The sequence below is a fragment of the Dromaius novaehollandiae genome, chromosome 20 (genome assembly GCF_036370855.1).
Source record: "Dromaius novaehollandiae isolate bDroNov1 chromosome 20, bDroNov1.hap1, whole genome shotgun sequence".
In the NCBI taxonomy this organism is placed as follows: Eukaryota; Metazoa; Chordata; class Aves; order Casuariiformes; family Dromaiidae; genus Dromaius; species Dromaius novaehollandiae.
Window position 1 is genome coordinate 8,615,664 of NC_088117.1, and position 14,503 is coordinate 8,630,166.

The window sequence follows — 14,503 nt, forward strand, 5'->3', positions numbered from 1 at the left end:
TCAGGAGCCCAGCAGCAGTGTGCTGGGGTCCGACCGCATGAGGCTCTCGGTGCGTGTTTCTTCCTCGTGTTGTTTTGGCAGGAGCACTTGGGCCATCGCTGCTTTTTAGAGCCCTGCTCTGCATCCCTGGTTCTCAAGGTGCTGGGGAGCAGGGATTGGGGCTTGCTTGGTGTTCACGTGTGGACGCCTGCTTTCTCGGGTGACCTTTGAAGAAGGCAGGGGCCAGATGTTCACTTTTCCAGCAGTGACAGTGAGCTGGGAGTCAGTGCTTTCTGCTGGGGCTGCCTGGCAGCTGGGTTTCTCCTCTCTCTGCCCATGCTCTGCTCTTGGATGCTTTTCCAGCATCCGAGCTACCCCATTACGTCCTGGCTCTCCTCCTCGCTGCGGACGGGCTGCAGCAGCCCGTGCCCGGTGTGTGCACGCACCACCTCGGGAAGCACGAGCTCAGCCTCAGCAGTGACGGTCGCCCTTTGCAATTATCTTTTTGGGGTGGGCTGGAGCAGAACCACCCCGGATCGTGGGCGCAAACCCCGAAAGCGTTGATGGCGTTGTCGACGGCAGTGTCTCGCTGGTGTGTGATGTCCGATCCCACCTGGATGTGGAGATCGTGTGGTACAAGGATGGCCGTGTCCTGCAGCTTGGTGAGGAAGCGTTCGTCACCCCAGGTAGGTCCAGACGAGTCCCCCAGGGCCTGGCACGGCTGCTAGCTCTTCACAGAGGGCTCTAACTCGCCTAACCAGCCCCTTCTGGATGCTGCGTGTGGGATTCCTGAGCTAAGACTTTCAGCCGCAACCATGTGCTAACAACTTGCTGCCGAGCAATATTCCTCTCCCAGGAGGTCGCATCCTGCAAGCTCTGAGCTGACGCTCCCCAGGAGCTCTCCACCTTGTGCTGCTGCCTATGTCAAGGCCTCAAACCTCGAAGAGAGGCTTTGGCTGGCGGGTGCTTGCTGCATGGAGCATGGGGGACACGCCAGCTCATGAGCTCGGTGTCTTGGACTTGCGCCTGGCTCCTGCCCAACTCTGACTTGCGGCTCTTTGCTTCTCCCAGGCTCGCGCATCCTGCAGATCCCCCGTGTGCAGCTTTCCAGCACAGGCATATACATGTGCGTGGCTCTGAACGCAGCCGGCAGAGACGAGAAACTCTTCATCCTCACTGTCCACGGTAAGCAGCGGGCGCTCGGCCTGCGGATCTGCCCACGCGGGCGCTGACATCTCCCCTGCCTGCCCCATCTCCTGCCGATCAGCTCCGAAGGACCTGATGGCAACCAACGGCCGTGGGTCCCCGTGAAGGTTTTGCCCTTGCCCGTGAAGCAGCAGCACCCCTGCCCTTGTGTCTGCCTCCCTCCAGCTCCGCCGGCCGAGCCCGGGGCGCCAGCGGGCCAGCCAGCCGTGACGGTGCGTGCCGGGGACACGGCCGTCCTGCGCTGCGACTTGGAGGAGCAGCCGGGATCCACGGTCACCTGGTACAGGGACGGGCAGGAGCTGGTGGCGGGGGACAGCGGCCACATCCTGCTGAAAGGCCGGTGGCTGGAGATAGAAAACACCCAGGTAAAGCTGCGTCGAGAGAGCCGTCCCGCTTGCTCTGCCCGCGCTGGGTCTCACCGAATCCCCTTCCCTCCGCCAGGCCTCGGATGAAGGGCTCTACAGCTGCCGGGTGGCCGGTGCTGCGGGAGAGTTGGCGCAGACCCTTGTGCTCGCCGTCCAAGGTACGGGGGCAGAAAATTAGGCTTGCGTGTATATGTAATATACAATATATAGTTTTCCACCAAAATCCTGAATATCCAAACCCAGGAATATTTTTCCTTTGGGAAGATGGTTGCAGTTAGCTCACAGCCCACCCTGTGCTGGGACTCTTGCTCCTGAGATGCTCCTGGTGTGCAGGGATGGTGATGCTCTCACCGTGCGGGAAGCCGGGATGCTGCCGGATCCACGGCTGAGGGGGGGATCCTGCGTGCCAGGGCAGTGGGGTGCATGTGCCGTGCTCGCAGACCCCAGCGCCTGTGCTCGCTCCTTCCCCCAGTGCCCCCGGGCATCGAGGACCCACAGCAGGAGACTCTCGACGCGGCCATGGGGAGCCCCCTCGTCCTGACCTGCGAAGTCACCGGCGTGCCTGTGCCCACCGTCACCTGGCTGAAGGATGGGCGGCCGCTGGGTACGAGCCGGGGAGATGCTGTGCCGGGCTGCGATATCATGCCACAGCCTGGTGTGAAGCCATCCTGCCTCAGTTTCCCTGTTTCTAATCCAGCTGCGAGAGAACAGCGGGGTGTTGCGGGGCTCCGGAGGGGAGAAGAGAGAGTGCGAATGGGCTGGAATTTCTCCTGCCTGCTTTTAAGAGGCCGCGGATTTGTTCGTGAGGCCAAAGCAAGGGACCTGGGTGCGAGATGCGATGTGGGGAGCTCTCTGGGTACCAGCCATTAGGTTATACCCCAGCATTGGAGTCTGCACCCAAGGTGGTGGCTCGTCCCCTTCTGGGAAGCCCCAGAAAGGTGCAGTGCGGACACCCTGCCTCTGCACAGCTCCGGTCCTCATAGCTGGGTCCCGGGGCCGGGAGCAGGGGGGAGCTCAGGGGAGGGCTTGGCGGAGCAGAGCTGCTGCAGCCCCTGTCCTCTTCGCCCCGTCTCCTTGCAGAGAGCAGCCCGGAGCGGGGCCTGGTGTCCCGGGGCGCCCAGCTCCAGATCAGCCCCTTGCAGCCCTTCCACGAGGGCCGCTACACGTGCCTGGCGCGGGGCCCCGACGCCGAGGCGCGCAAGGACTTCCTGGTGCTGGTGCGAGGTAGGGCTTTGCCTGGCCGGTGTGGTGGTGGGCATCCCCTGAGGGACCCTCCCTCGGAGGGGTGTGTGGCCTGGGGAGCCTTCCTCCTCCTCCTCAGCCTCGCTCTCTTCTCGGCGCAGTGGCACCCCGGATCACCAGCGCGGGGGTCCCCAGCGAGCACAGCGTGCTGGAGGGCGGCGGGGTGACGCTGGAGTGCCGGGCCAAGGGGCAGCCCGCCCCGCAGGTCACCTGGCTGAAGGACGGGCAGCCCCTGGGGCTGCAGCCCCCATCGCGTGCCCGGTGAGTGCCCGGGGTGGCGGGGGACAGCCTGGCTGGGGACCGTGCCAAAGCCTGGCGATGGCACGGCTGAGTTGCATGCAGTGGACGCTGCTTCAGCTGTGGCCAGGCCAAACCAGCCCCACCCGTGCCTCAGTTTCCCCACCTGCAAACTAGTATTGCAAGGTGTGCTGCGCTCTGCTGCTTCTCCACCCTCTCAGTGCTCAGGCTGGGTCTAGTGTGTCCCGGCTGTTTGCTGAGCTGCACCGTCCCGGGTTACATCCTGGTGTCCCCAACCGTGCCGTAACCCGGCTTGGTGGCTGCCCTGCCCTGCAGCATCCCCCGAGCGTGGGACCTGCTGGGGTGACCTCGGAGCATCTCTGTCCCCAAGCCCTGGGGTGCCTGTGGGACACAGCGGGTCACTGCCCCGGGCTCCCCCGTGCAGGCTGGCTCCGGACGGCAGCTCTCTGCTCCTCGAGGGGCTCCAGGCCGCCGACGCGGGGGCGTACACCTGCCTGGCCCAAAACAGCGCCGGCGAGGACACGCAGCTGCACACGCTGAGCGTGCTGGGTGAGCGAGGCCGGGGCGCGCGGGGGCATCGCCGCTGGCCGCCCGCCCCGCTTCAGACCCTCATCCCCTCTCCTCCCCTCGCCCAGTCCCCCCGTCCATCGAGAGCGGCGGCGCGGAGGTGGTCCGCGGCGTCCTCGCCGGGCTGGTGACGCTGGAGTGCCGGGCGCGGGGGTCCCGGCCCCTGCAGCTGAGCTGGCTGAAGGAGGGGCTGCCCCTCCGCCTCTCGCCCCGCGTGCGGCTGCTCTCGGCCGGGCGCACTCTCCGGTAAGCAGCCATCCCGCGGCAGGTTCGCGTGCCAGGCTGGCCCCGGCGTCAGGGGTGCGAGGAGCAGGAGGGGAGGCCCGCAGCTGACGCGTCCTCCTCTTCCTCTCCCCCCGCGCTGCCGATCGCCGTGTAGGATCTCTCCCGTGCAGGTTTCCGACGCCGGGCTCTACACCTGCGTCGCCGCCAGCCAGGCAGGGGTGGCCAACCGCAGCTTCGTCCTGCAGATACAGGGTACGGGGGAGCCGGGTGTTCACCGGGAATTTGGGGTCCACCGAGGTGAGCGGGGTGGTGGGCAGCCGTGGGCGGCATGTGGGTCCCGGGGCTGGTTTTGCTTGCGGAGCGCAGCTCTGGTTCGTAGCCCTGCGCGTGCCGTTGGCCGCCGGGGTGGTCTCCTGGACGGCGTAGCAAGGAAGGGCCAGCCTAAAAGCAGGTAGGGAAGGGAGCTGAGATGGTGACGTGTCCCCCTTCCCGTCCGGGGTGACCCCGGTGGTGGGCAAGCCCCTGCGGGGGGAGGTCGACCTGCCCTGGTAATTCCCAGCCTCCTGCAAGCACCCCAGTGCTGAGGACCCGGCTTTGCTCCCCAGCCCCGCTAATGCACCCTGCTCCCTCCCCAGTGCCCCCCGTGCTGGAGGGGACCCCGGAGAGCAGCGAGGAGCAGGCGGTGATGGCAGGCTCTGAGGTGACCTTCACCTGCGAAGCCACCGGCTCCCCGGCGCCGGTGCTGAGCTGGCTGAAGGACGGCGAGCCCCTGGCGCTGCAGAGCGACGGCGCGGGCTCGCGGCTGCGCCTGGAGGCGGTGGGGCCGGCCGATTCGGGAGTTTACTCCTGCCTGGCTGCGAACGAGGCGGGCGAAGCCAGCAAACACTTCCGCCTGTCGGTGATGGGTACGTGTCCTCCCGGGCGCTGGGAGAGGTGGCTGGCTGCGGGGAGCAAAGCACGCCTTGCCCACCCCCGTGGGAACTGCAGGCTGCCAGGCCCCCAGATCGCCAGCATCCCTCCACCGTTCATTTTTGGGAGGACTTAGGGGTTGAAAGCCCCTCGCCGGGTACCCTATGCCTTGCAGAGCCGCCTCAAGTCAAGGCCCCAGCTCAGCCAGTTGAGATGTCCATCGCTGTGGGTGCCCTGCTGGAGCTGACGTGCCTGGTGACGGGTGTCCCCGTGCCCACCGTCACCTGGGAGAAGGACGGGCGGCTGCTGGCCGGGCCCCGGCGTGTGGCGGGGAACGAGAGCACCCTGCGGATAGAGAGCGCCGAGGTCAGGGCTCCTCTCGCCTCGTCTCCCCACCCATCTTCTCCTTTCGCCTCTGGTGGGTTTCACTTTGGTTTTTCTCTCTCTGGGTCTCTGGTAGGTGGCAGATGCTGGCTTGTACACCTGCCTGGCCACCAGCCCTGCAGGGGAGGACAGCGGGACCTTCCACGTCAGCGCCCAAGGTACCGCCACCCCAGAGGGGCAGGGGCGAGCGGGGTGAGCATCATGGGGGTGGGATGGTCAGTTCCTGGGACCGGTGAGGTGGGCATGAAGCCTGGGGCATCCCAAGATGATCATGGAGGCTGCGGGTGGCTGGGAGGAGCCTGGCGTGAGCACAGTGGCCCTGGGGAGCCAGGGAGACGTGCCTGGCTTGGAGTAGGGTGTCCCCCGACCCATGTGTCCCGCAGCACCCCCCAGCATCGCAGGCGCTGGAGAGACCCACAGCATCGCCGCCCCGGCGGGGGGGCAGCTCACGCTGGAGTGCCCTGCGGACGCCGTGCCACCTCCCCACATCGAGTGGCACCGGGAGGGCACCCCCCTCCAGGTATGTGTGTTTGGGGACAGTGGCACCCGGGTGGTGTCACAGCCTGCCCCGTGCCAGCCCCGTCACGCGGGATGCTCGCGGCGGGGGGATGCCATGGGGGAGCGCTGCTGACGGGGGCTCTCGGGGCCTGCTAGGAGGATGCCCGCACGCGGGTCCTGGCCGAGGGACGCTTCCTCCAGATCCAGGCGCTGCTGGTGGCGGATGGCGGGGAGTACAGCTGCACCGCCAGCAATGCGCTGGGCACGACCAGCCTCCACTTCCAGGTGGACGTTCATGGTGAGCAACGCACCAACGCGGTTTCTGGCTTTGCTGGGCACATGTGCTAGCTCAGTCCCCCTTCGTGCAGGGATGCATGCTGCTAGGGGGTCTCCTATAGATAGGGTAATGGGAAAGGGGGAATTAGACCCTGCCCAGCCCCAGATGCTGGTCTGGTCTGTTTCTTCATCCCCTGAGCTGTGTTTCTAACTATTTCCCTTCCCTCCCTGGCAACGCCACAGTGGCCCCGGAGATCCAGCCCGGCCCCGAGGAGGTGAGCGTGCCCGTGAACGGGTCGGCTGTGCTGCCCTGCCAGGCGGAGGGGTGGCCCACGCCCCAGGTGACGTGGCGGAAGGACGGCCAGCTCCTGCCCCTTCACGAGAGCCCCAGGTACGAGGCTCTGCAGCGTACGAGCTGGCTTCCAGCTCACGCCAGCATCTGCATCCATGGGCGTTTGGACGTGCCTGGAGCAGGAATGCTGCTGGTGAAGGGGTGCAGCGGGTGCAGCCCGGCCGTGGAGAACCCCAACAAGCCTAAAGGGGCCCGTTGTCCCTCTGGCAGGCTGCGGCTGCTGCCGGGAGGCTCCCTGCAGATAGACCCCGTTCAGGTCCAGGATTCAGGCTACTACCTCTGCGTGGCATCCAGCCCTGCCGGGTCTGACCGACGAGGCCTCGACCTCCAAGTCCTGGGTAGGCGGAAGAGCCAGCTGGATCCTTGGGGCTCAGTGGGCTGGTCTGAGCCTAGTTGTGCTGGATCTTTCCTGCATTTGGCCTCCCTGCAATCCACCCGTGCATGTGCAACGATGCGCCGTCGTCCTCGGCTCATTAATACCTGGTGACCCCCGCGTTAATGAGCTCCGTATGCTCTTCGCAGTCCCTCCTGCCGTCGCCCCCGGGCCCTCCAACTTCACCCTGGTGGCACAGCAGCCGGCCTTGCTGGCCTGCGAAGCCACGGGGTCCCCCGAGCCCCGCGTGACGTGGGAGAAGAACGGCCGCCCGCTGAACCCGCACCTCCCGCCCGGCGCCTACAGGTACGGCAGCCCCGGCCGGCCGCGCGCCCCGGCGAGGGAGCGTTTGCGTTGCCGACGCGCGCTCTGCCCGCCGCAGGCTGCAGTCCTCGGGCTCGCTGCTCATCGCCAGCCCCAGCCTCCAGGACGAGGGGCGGTTCGAGTGCGTCGCCGCCAACGCCGCCGGCGAGGCCCGCAAGCTATTCCGTGTGTCCGTCCACGGTGAGCTGCTGGGGGCCGGCGGTCCCGCGGAAAGCTGCTTCCCGAGGGTGTTTTGCTGCGTGGGGCACGACGCAGATGCGCCTTGGCTCCCTGCTTGGTGGGATCCTCTCTAGGGTCTGGGAACAGGGGTGGGCAAGAGGGGAAGTGGGAACGTCTGCACCCACGTGCACCGGGAACGGCTCTGCTCCGGTGTTAGCTGCGTGGCCCAGCTCACCTCCCTTTCTCGCCACCCTCTCCAGTGCCGCCCACCATTGCTGACGATCTCACAGATGTGGTCGTCGTCCGGCTGTCCCCCGCCGTCCTCACCTGCTACGCCTCCGGCGTGCCCCCGCCGGCGGTGTCGTGGAGCAAGGAGGGGGCTCAGCTGGGGCGCCACGGAGGGGGCTACCGCATCCTGCCCACAGGTACGGGGGGCCGGGGCGGTGCGGGGGGGTTGGGGGGCCGTCCCCGTGCCTCCTCTCTGCTCGCTGTCTTCCCAGGTGCCCTGGAGATCAGGCAGGTGCTGCCCGCCCATGCTGGCCGCTACACCTGCACGGCGAGGAACGCCGCTGGCGTGGCCCGCAAGCACCTCCTGCTCACGGTGCACGGTACGGGGAGCTGCTCCGGGGACGCCGAGGCAGGACCTTCGGGCGCCTGGGCTCAGCCTGGGGGAGTGCGGCTGCAGGGAGGGGAGCCACGCTCGGCAGCGTTTTCCCCATCTTCTGCTGCAGAGCCCCCCGTGGTGAAGCCCCTGCCCGGCATGGTGATGGTGATGGTCAATGCCAGCGCGGTGTTATCCTGCGAGGCGACCGGCATCCCTCCGCCAGCAATCACCTGGCAGAAGGAAGGTGTCAGCATCCCCAGAGGTGAGCCGCAGCCCGCAGAGCCCTGGGGTCCCTGGTCGAGCGCAGCAGAGTCCTGGTGATGCTGCGCTGCCTTCCAGCCCCTATCCCTGGTGTTGATTTGGGGGACCGAACCGCGCCCTGGTGTGGCATTGGGTGGCACTGGATGGACCAAGGTCACTTGCAGGAAAGCAGATGTTAGCTCTGGTGCCCACGCCAGCCTCGTTGCTTGGCAGATGCCACCCAGGGCACTCTGTGCACATGGTGGCTGCCGGGACGTTTCTTCTGCAGGCAAAGCAGTGCCGGTGCACGGCCCATTCGCACACAGGCACGGCTGCTCTCTCCTGGCCTTCATTCCTGCCCCATCCCTGCAGGGCCTGGGTTCAAAATGCTCCCCAGCGGGCAGCTGCACCTCCTACGTGCCTCCGTGGAGGATGCTGGCATCTACCTGTGCGTGGCTCAAAACCCCTCGGGCACTGCTTCGGGGAGGACCAGGCTGATCGTGCAAGGTAAGGTCACTATCACAGCCCAGCCCTCTCCTGGTGCCCTGCTCACTCCCCTGGCTCCCTCCCTTCCCGCTGGCTCCTTGCCTGGTATCTAGCAGGGTTTTGATCATTCAGCAGCTGTCAGTCTGTCCACCCCACAAGTGTGCTTCGCATAGGTGTTCAGGCCTCTTCTCCCCAGCTGGTTCCCTTGCCACGTCTCTGCTACTGTCTGGAGGCCACGTTTAATACCAAGAACAGCCCAAGCTGCAAAGCTCAAAGTCTGCCTCCAGATCTCCCCCAAACACCCCCAGGTATCGGCTCTGGCTGTTGCCTGTCGAAGGTTTCCTAGGGAAGATGCCGTTGCAAATGATGCCCGGGACTGCCCCAAAGCTGTGCAGACGGCACAGTCTGTCCCGGGCGTTGCTTCGCTGGTGTTGAGGAGGTGCTGGAGGCTCAGGGCGTGGGGCTGGGAGTGCGGCACCCCTGCAGCACCCGCAGTCTCTGCCTTCCCGCCCCCTTGCAGTGCCCCCGGCCATCGAGGCTGGCCCCACGGAGCTGGCGGTGCTGGAGGGGCTCGAAGCCCTGCTGCCCTGCGCAGCCCGGGGCATCCCGGAGCCCCGCGTGTCCTGGAGCAGAGAGGGAGCCCCGGTGCGGGGCCGCGGCGCCAAGGCCACCGTCCTGCCCTCCGGGCAGCTGCTGCTCAGGGATGTCCAGGTGAGCGTTGGTGCTGGCGTGGCCGCGTGCTCCTCAGCCGTGTGCTCCTCTGGCAGTTAAGCACGCTGCAAAGGCCAGGGAGCTGAAAAAGAAGTCTTTTGCAGCTCAAAAGAAAGCCTAGGTCATCCAGTGCCCTGCGGTGCCCTACAGCCGGGGTTAGTGGGATTTGGTGTCACTTAACAGCACTGCAGCCTTGCTGTTTTCAGAAGCACCTCTGATGGGGAGGGCGCTGCTTGGTCCTGCGCAACAGCCCGGGCCACGCGGGTTTGCTAGCGCGGTCTGGAAGAGGCGGCCGTAGCCCAGCCCTGGTGTTTTGGTGGGCAGCTGGCCATGCCCCTCTGCAGCACGGATCCGAGTCCGTCCCCGCTTTGCTCCTCAAACCTCTCCTCCGTGCAGGAAGGGGATGCCGGGAGCTACTCCTGCACGGCAGTGAACTCGGCCGGGAAAGCCGTCCGCCGGCTGCACCTCTCCGTCTACACCCTGCCCACCTTCACCCGGCTGCCCGGGGACCTCGTCCTGAGCCGGGGCGAGCGGCTGGAGCTGGTCTGTGCCGCGAAGGGGAACCCCGAGCCCCGCATCACCTGGATGGCCAACGGCCAGCCCGTCACTGGTGCGTGGGGTGTGGGCGCTGGGAGCACCAGTGGGATGGAGGAGGAGGAGGATGCAGAGTGTGGAGGAAGGACCCATCCTCCGCTAGCTCAGAGGGACAATATTATTCTGGCTCCCCTCCCTGCCCTTTGCCCACCTTTGGGGGTCCCATGGGATGATATAACCGCCTGGTCCTTGCCATGTCTGTGCCATAACCCCAGCTGCGCCGCGGCTTCGCCTTGCAGATGGCGTGTCGGAGCAGAGCGGCCGGAGCACGCTGCGGCGGGACGCCGTCACCCAGGCGGCCGGCGGGACCTACGTGTGCCGCGCCGAGAACAGCGTCGGCACCGCCAGCGCCACGAGCGTGGTCCGCGTGCGAGGTAGGCGCGTGGCCGGGGCGGCCCCGCGGCTGCGGCCCTCGGCCACCTCCAGCCCCTTCCCACCCCTCCATCTTCCCCATCAGAGGCGCCCGTCTTGCGGGGGGGGCCCAGCGCCTACCAGGTGGAGCCCCTCGGCGGCGACGCCCTGCTGGACTGCGAAGCCCGGGGCCACCCGGAGCCCCTCGTCCGCTGGAGCAAGGACGGGGTCCCGCTGTCCCCCAGCCACCGCCTGCGCCAGCTGCACAACGGCTCCCTGGCCATCCGCGGCACGGCGGTGAGTGGGGCCGGCCGCGCGCTCGGGTTCGCTCGTGCCACGGAGGCGAGCCGCCCAAAAGGGGCTGGCAGTGGGTGAGGGGAAGAGCTGCGGGCCACCGCTGAGATGACTTCTGTCAGGTCTCTGCTGGGACGGTGCTCCTGCGCAGAGCCGTGCTAAGGGGCGCGTCCCTGCTGGGAGCCTGCCTTTGCCCGCTTCCTCCCTGCTTGTTTTTCAGAGTTTCTACCCCATTAGTTGCCACCGTTAGCACCGCTGCCAGCATCCTCTCCTTGGTTTCATGCTGCATGGGAGACGGCGCTGGCTGCGGCGGCTGTTTTGGTGCCCCTCCGCTCCCGCGTGGGGCGAGACGGGCCGCTGTACTGACGCCTGTGTTTTAACCTCCTGCCAGAGCACCGACGCGGGGCATTACCGGTGCGTGGCGGAGAACGAGGTGGGCACAGCGGCGAAGGTCGTCACCCTGGCCCTGCAGAGTGAGTGCTGCCCTCTTTGCACCCTCCTTTTTGGGGAAAGAGGGTATTTTGTACCTGTGCCTGTTTTCCACTGGTTGGGGTACACGTCCTGCCGAGAGAGAGGGGTTGGGTTGGAGTGAGAACGGGGAGTGGGAAGAGACAGAGAAGTGGTTCAACGAGAGCAGAGATTTGGGTCGTGCAGAGTGGGCACCGCAGATGTGACCAGCCGTAGATGCTTCCTCCGGGGCCGTCCTACCCTCGGCCCCATCTGAGCAGCTAAAGGACTCCAAAACACGAGTCACCCCCATCCCCGGGGACCTCTGCCCTCTGCGCGCGGGAGGGCCGCCCCGGCGATGCTCGGGGGCCGCCGCACTGCCGGGTCCCTCTTCCTGCCCAGGTGCCCCCGGGGTGCAGGTGCGGCCGCGGGAGGCGGCGGTGAGCGCCGGGCAGCGGGTGCTGCTGCACTGCGAGGTGTCGGGGGAGCCCACCCCCTCCGTGGAGTGGCGGCGGGACGGGGCCCCGCTGCAGGAGAGCCCGCGCGCCCGCGTGCTGCCCAACGCCACGCTGCTCATCAGCGCCGCGGGCCGGGAGGACGCGGGGAGCTACGCCTGCCTCGCCCGCAGTCCCCTGGGCTCTGCCGTCGCCCAGGCCTCCCTCACTGTCCGAGGTGGGTGTCTTCCTCCCAGTTATGGGGCTTTTTTAGGGGGTGGTCACCCCATCTTCTCCACGTCTCCACCAGCCCTGTTACGCGCTGCATTAAGACCTCCCATGTGTCAATTTGAAAGGACGTTGCCTTCCCCTGGCTGCTCTGATTCCCTTGATTTGCATCACGCTTTGCGCTCTCCCACCTCTCCCGTTGCTCACCTTCCCAAGCCGAAGGTCTCCGGCGCCTCTGTCCAGGCTCTGGAGCCGAGATGAACCTTTGCCGAAATAGCTGCCGTGCGCGAGCCTGCAGCCCGCGGGAGCCGCGCTCTCCCCCACCTTCCTGAATCCGCTGCCAGGGATTAAATTCTGATTTCCCCGGGGCCCCTCGGGAGCAGCTCGCTGGGGCAAACGGCAGCGCGGAGGAAGCGCTGGGCGCCCCGCACTCCCTCGCGCGGCTGCTGGAGAATAAGCCAAGAAAAGCCAAGGTTTCGGGGGCCGTGGCCGCAGCCGGGTGAAGGCTTCCCGGCAGGGATGCTGCAGGCCCTGCGCTGGCTGCCTGCAGCTCCAGCGAGGAGGTTTGCTGAAGCGGCGTTTCCCCGCCCCAGCAGAGCCCCGCCGGGTGCGCGGCAGTCTCATCGGCGTCATCAACGCCCAGGAGTTCGGCGTCGCGACCCTGAACGCCAGCGTGCTGGACGATCCTCGCGCCGGCACGGCCGCCGTGTGGGGCAGCATCGGGAGCATCCCGCCTTCCGTGGGTACGGGGCGACACGGACCCCTTCCCTCCGCCCGGGCAGGGCCGCTGACCTCTGCCAGGGGAAAATTTGGGGGAAAGAGGGAGAATGAACGAGCAGAAATGTGCAGCAAGGAACGTGCTGAAAGCAGCACCCAAATTCTGTCCCCACGGATGAGGGGTGGTTGGGGGGCTGCTGAGGACGGCTGGTCCCTCCTCCGGAGGATGCTGGCTCCGCATTGATGCCTTTTTTCCTCCCGCTCCCAGGACCGCTGATGCGGGTGCTGGTGGCCGTCATTGCCCCCGTGTACTGGTCCTTCGCGCACGCCAGCGGGGACACGCAGGGCGGGTTCCTGCTGACCCAGGGCACCTTCAGGCAGGAGTCGCAGGTGGAGTTTGCGACAGGTGAGAGACATGGGGCCACAGGGAGCCGAGCTCGCCCGTCGGCTGCTGGGGAGGCCCCGGCATCCGCGCTAGCTGCTCTGGGAGATGCCAACGGCCACAGCAGGGGTCCAGGCTGTTGGTGTCCCCAGGTATCGGGTGCAGAAATGGTTGAAAGGGGATAAAGCACGCCCCAAATTTCCCAGGGCTCAGGGTGCTGTTGGAGGTGAGATGTGGGTCTCCTGGGACTGTCTGGTGCTGGTGCTGCAAGGCAAAACCAGGCAGCATGTGCCCAGCAAAAGTGGGGATGCAGGCACATGGCTGGGCGCTCTCCGCACCATCTCCCTTGCAAGAAGAAACAGGAGTTTTGGGGTTATTGTGCCTGTTTCTGGGTGGTTCAGCCTTGTGTCCTACATGCCACCGGTCCCTGCAGGCCCTGGGGCTCAACCCTATGCTGTCCCAAGCTTCATGGTGGGGTTTTGTAGCTGGCTGGAGGGGAGATGGAGGGATCGAGCCAAGCAGGGAGATCCTGGGCAGCTGCAGGGTGGTGGCAGTCCCCTGAGCCCTGTGACCGTGGAGGTGAGGACGTGCTGCATGGGGCGGGGGGGGTTGAAATGAGATTTTACGGGGGAGCTGGAGATCATCAGTGCCGAAGAGCTGGGTATTTGGGCTGGAGAGCCAGGTCTTGCAGGGAAGCCATGGGCTGCCTGTCACTGTGTCCCCTCTCGGCAGGGGAGCTCCTCCGCATCACCCACGCCGCCCGGGGCTCGGACGCTGCCGGCGCTCTGCTGCTCGACAGCGTGATCAGCGGCTCCGTGCCGGAGAGCGTCGCCGAGGCCGTGGTGCTGCTGCAGGTGCCCGGGGCTGCCAGCCCCCTCCTTGCCCCCGTGGCTGGCACAGTCTGGAAGGCGACTCCCATCCCGGGAGCCTTGTGGGTACCCCAGGCCCTGATCCATCCCGCATCCCACTCTTTTGCCAGGATTTCAGCGAGCGCTACGTCCAGACGGGACCTGGGCAGCTCTACGGAGACTCGGTGCAGCGCTTCGTGCAGGAGGGGCTCGTCACCCGCGCCCGCTGCAACCACACCATCGAGTACGACCCCGCGCTGGGCCAGCAGCCGCTGCGGGTGCAGCACGTCCAGGCCAGGTCAGTTAAAGCCTCCTTCGATGCGGCCTCGGAGGAGCTCCTCTTCCAGCTCAGCGCCTCGCTCGATGCAGGTAACGAGAGGCTGGATTGCTAAGGGACGGGGGCGAAGACAGTGCGATCCCTTGCAAACAGGCGGCCGTTTGCACACCTGACGGCAGCAAAGGCCACTTCCCTGCGGTGGCACATTTCTCAGCCACCTCTGCTTGCTTCCCAGGGGCCAACGGAGACCAGTGCCCAGCAGGATTTGTCCTGGACCCTCAGCAGCTGTACTGCATTGGTACGGACCCTTCCTGAGGGCTGGGGGGGCTGCGCTGGGTCCTGGGTCTGCAGGGTCCCCTTCGGGGCCGCGTTCCTGCATGAGGCTGGCCGGGGGACACGGCAGCACCCTCGTCTTGCCGGGCAGGAGGCAATGCCAAGGCCTGGCGGGGCTCCGCTCGCCTCCTCTCTCCCCAGCCACGGTAGAGGAGCAGCTCTGGAACAAGCACAGAGACTTTGCCCTTTGCTCGAGCCAACTGCTTAAGTGCGTGACGGCACGTGCCCTTGCAAGGGGGAGAAATGCTCTGTCGCTGGGGACACTGTGTCCCCCTACGAGGGGGTCTGGGCCCCGGTGAACCCCACCGGGGGCTGCGAGGGTCCATGCGGGGCCGCCCGGCGTGGCTGCGGCTGTCCTGATCCTCCCTAGGTGGGAGGGGAGTGTGCAGGGTGCCCGTGGGGCCAGCCCTCAGCACCCACCGGCACGGCCGCGGCGCGCT

At 66.7% G+C, this 14,503-nt stretch overlaps 1 protein-coding gene across 1 annotated transcript in view; it reads left to right on the forward strand.

Moving 5' to 3' along the window:
- HMCN2 (hemicentin 2) overlaps nucleotides 1-14,503 on the forward strand; it is a 55,543-nt gene that overhangs the window by 39,043 nt on the left and 1,997 nt on the right. The window contains exons 58-91 of the mRNA XM_064523764.1: nucleotides 504-665; nucleotides 1,051-1,164; nucleotides 1,351-1,550; nucleotides 1,627-1,708; nucleotides 2,023-2,154; nucleotides 2,631-2,774; nucleotides 2,894-3,053; nucleotides 3,475-3,599; nucleotides 3,686-3,863; nucleotides 3,997-4,094; nucleotides 4,478-4,747; nucleotides 4,927-5,117; nucleotides 5,212-5,293; nucleotides 5,519-5,655; nucleotides 5,790-5,931; nucleotides 6,153-6,300; nucleotides 6,472-6,599; nucleotides 6,784-6,940; nucleotides 7,017-7,138; nucleotides 7,378-7,542; nucleotides 7,618-7,725; nucleotides 7,849-7,983; nucleotides 8,334-8,468; nucleotides 8,968-9,158; nucleotides 9,555-9,768; nucleotides 9,992-10,126; nucleotides 10,210-10,400; nucleotides 10,789-10,870; nucleotides 11,247-11,516; nucleotides 12,103-12,249; nucleotides 12,492-12,629; nucleotides 13,338-13,459; nucleotides 13,585-13,822; nucleotides 13,966-14,028. Coding sequence (XP_064379834.1) covers nucleotides 504-665; nucleotides 1,051-1,164; nucleotides 1,351-1,550; nucleotides 1,627-1,708; nucleotides 2,023-2,154; nucleotides 2,631-2,774; nucleotides 2,894-3,053; nucleotides 3,475-3,599; nucleotides 3,686-3,863; nucleotides 3,997-4,094; nucleotides 4,478-4,747; nucleotides 4,927-5,117; nucleotides 5,212-5,293; nucleotides 5,519-5,655; nucleotides 5,790-5,931; nucleotides 6,153-6,300; nucleotides 6,472-6,599; nucleotides 6,784-6,940; nucleotides 7,017-7,138; nucleotides 7,378-7,542; nucleotides 7,618-7,725; nucleotides 7,849-7,983; nucleotides 8,334-8,468; nucleotides 8,968-9,158; nucleotides 9,555-9,768; nucleotides 9,992-10,126; nucleotides 10,210-10,400; nucleotides 10,789-10,870; nucleotides 11,247-11,516; nucleotides 12,103-12,249; nucleotides 12,492-12,629; nucleotides 13,338-13,459; nucleotides 13,585-13,822; nucleotides 13,966-14,028 — 5,106 coding nt within the window. The remainder of the gene's footprint in view (nucleotides 1-503; nucleotides 666-1,050; nucleotides 1,165-1,350; nucleotides 1,551-1,626; nucleotides 1,709-2,022; nucleotides 2,155-2,630; nucleotides 2,775-2,893; nucleotides 3,054-3,474; nucleotides 3,600-3,685; nucleotides 3,864-3,996; nucleotides 4,095-4,477; nucleotides 4,748-4,926; nucleotides 5,118-5,211; nucleotides 5,294-5,518; nucleotides 5,656-5,789; nucleotides 5,932-6,152; nucleotides 6,301-6,471; nucleotides 6,600-6,783; nucleotides 6,941-7,016; nucleotides 7,139-7,377; nucleotides 7,543-7,617; nucleotides 7,726-7,848; nucleotides 7,984-8,333; nucleotides 8,469-8,967; nucleotides 9,159-9,554; nucleotides 9,769-9,991; nucleotides 10,127-10,209; nucleotides 10,401-10,788; nucleotides 10,871-11,246; nucleotides 11,517-12,102; nucleotides 12,250-12,491; nucleotides 12,630-13,337; nucleotides 13,460-13,584; nucleotides 13,823-13,965; nucleotides 14,029-14,503) is intronic.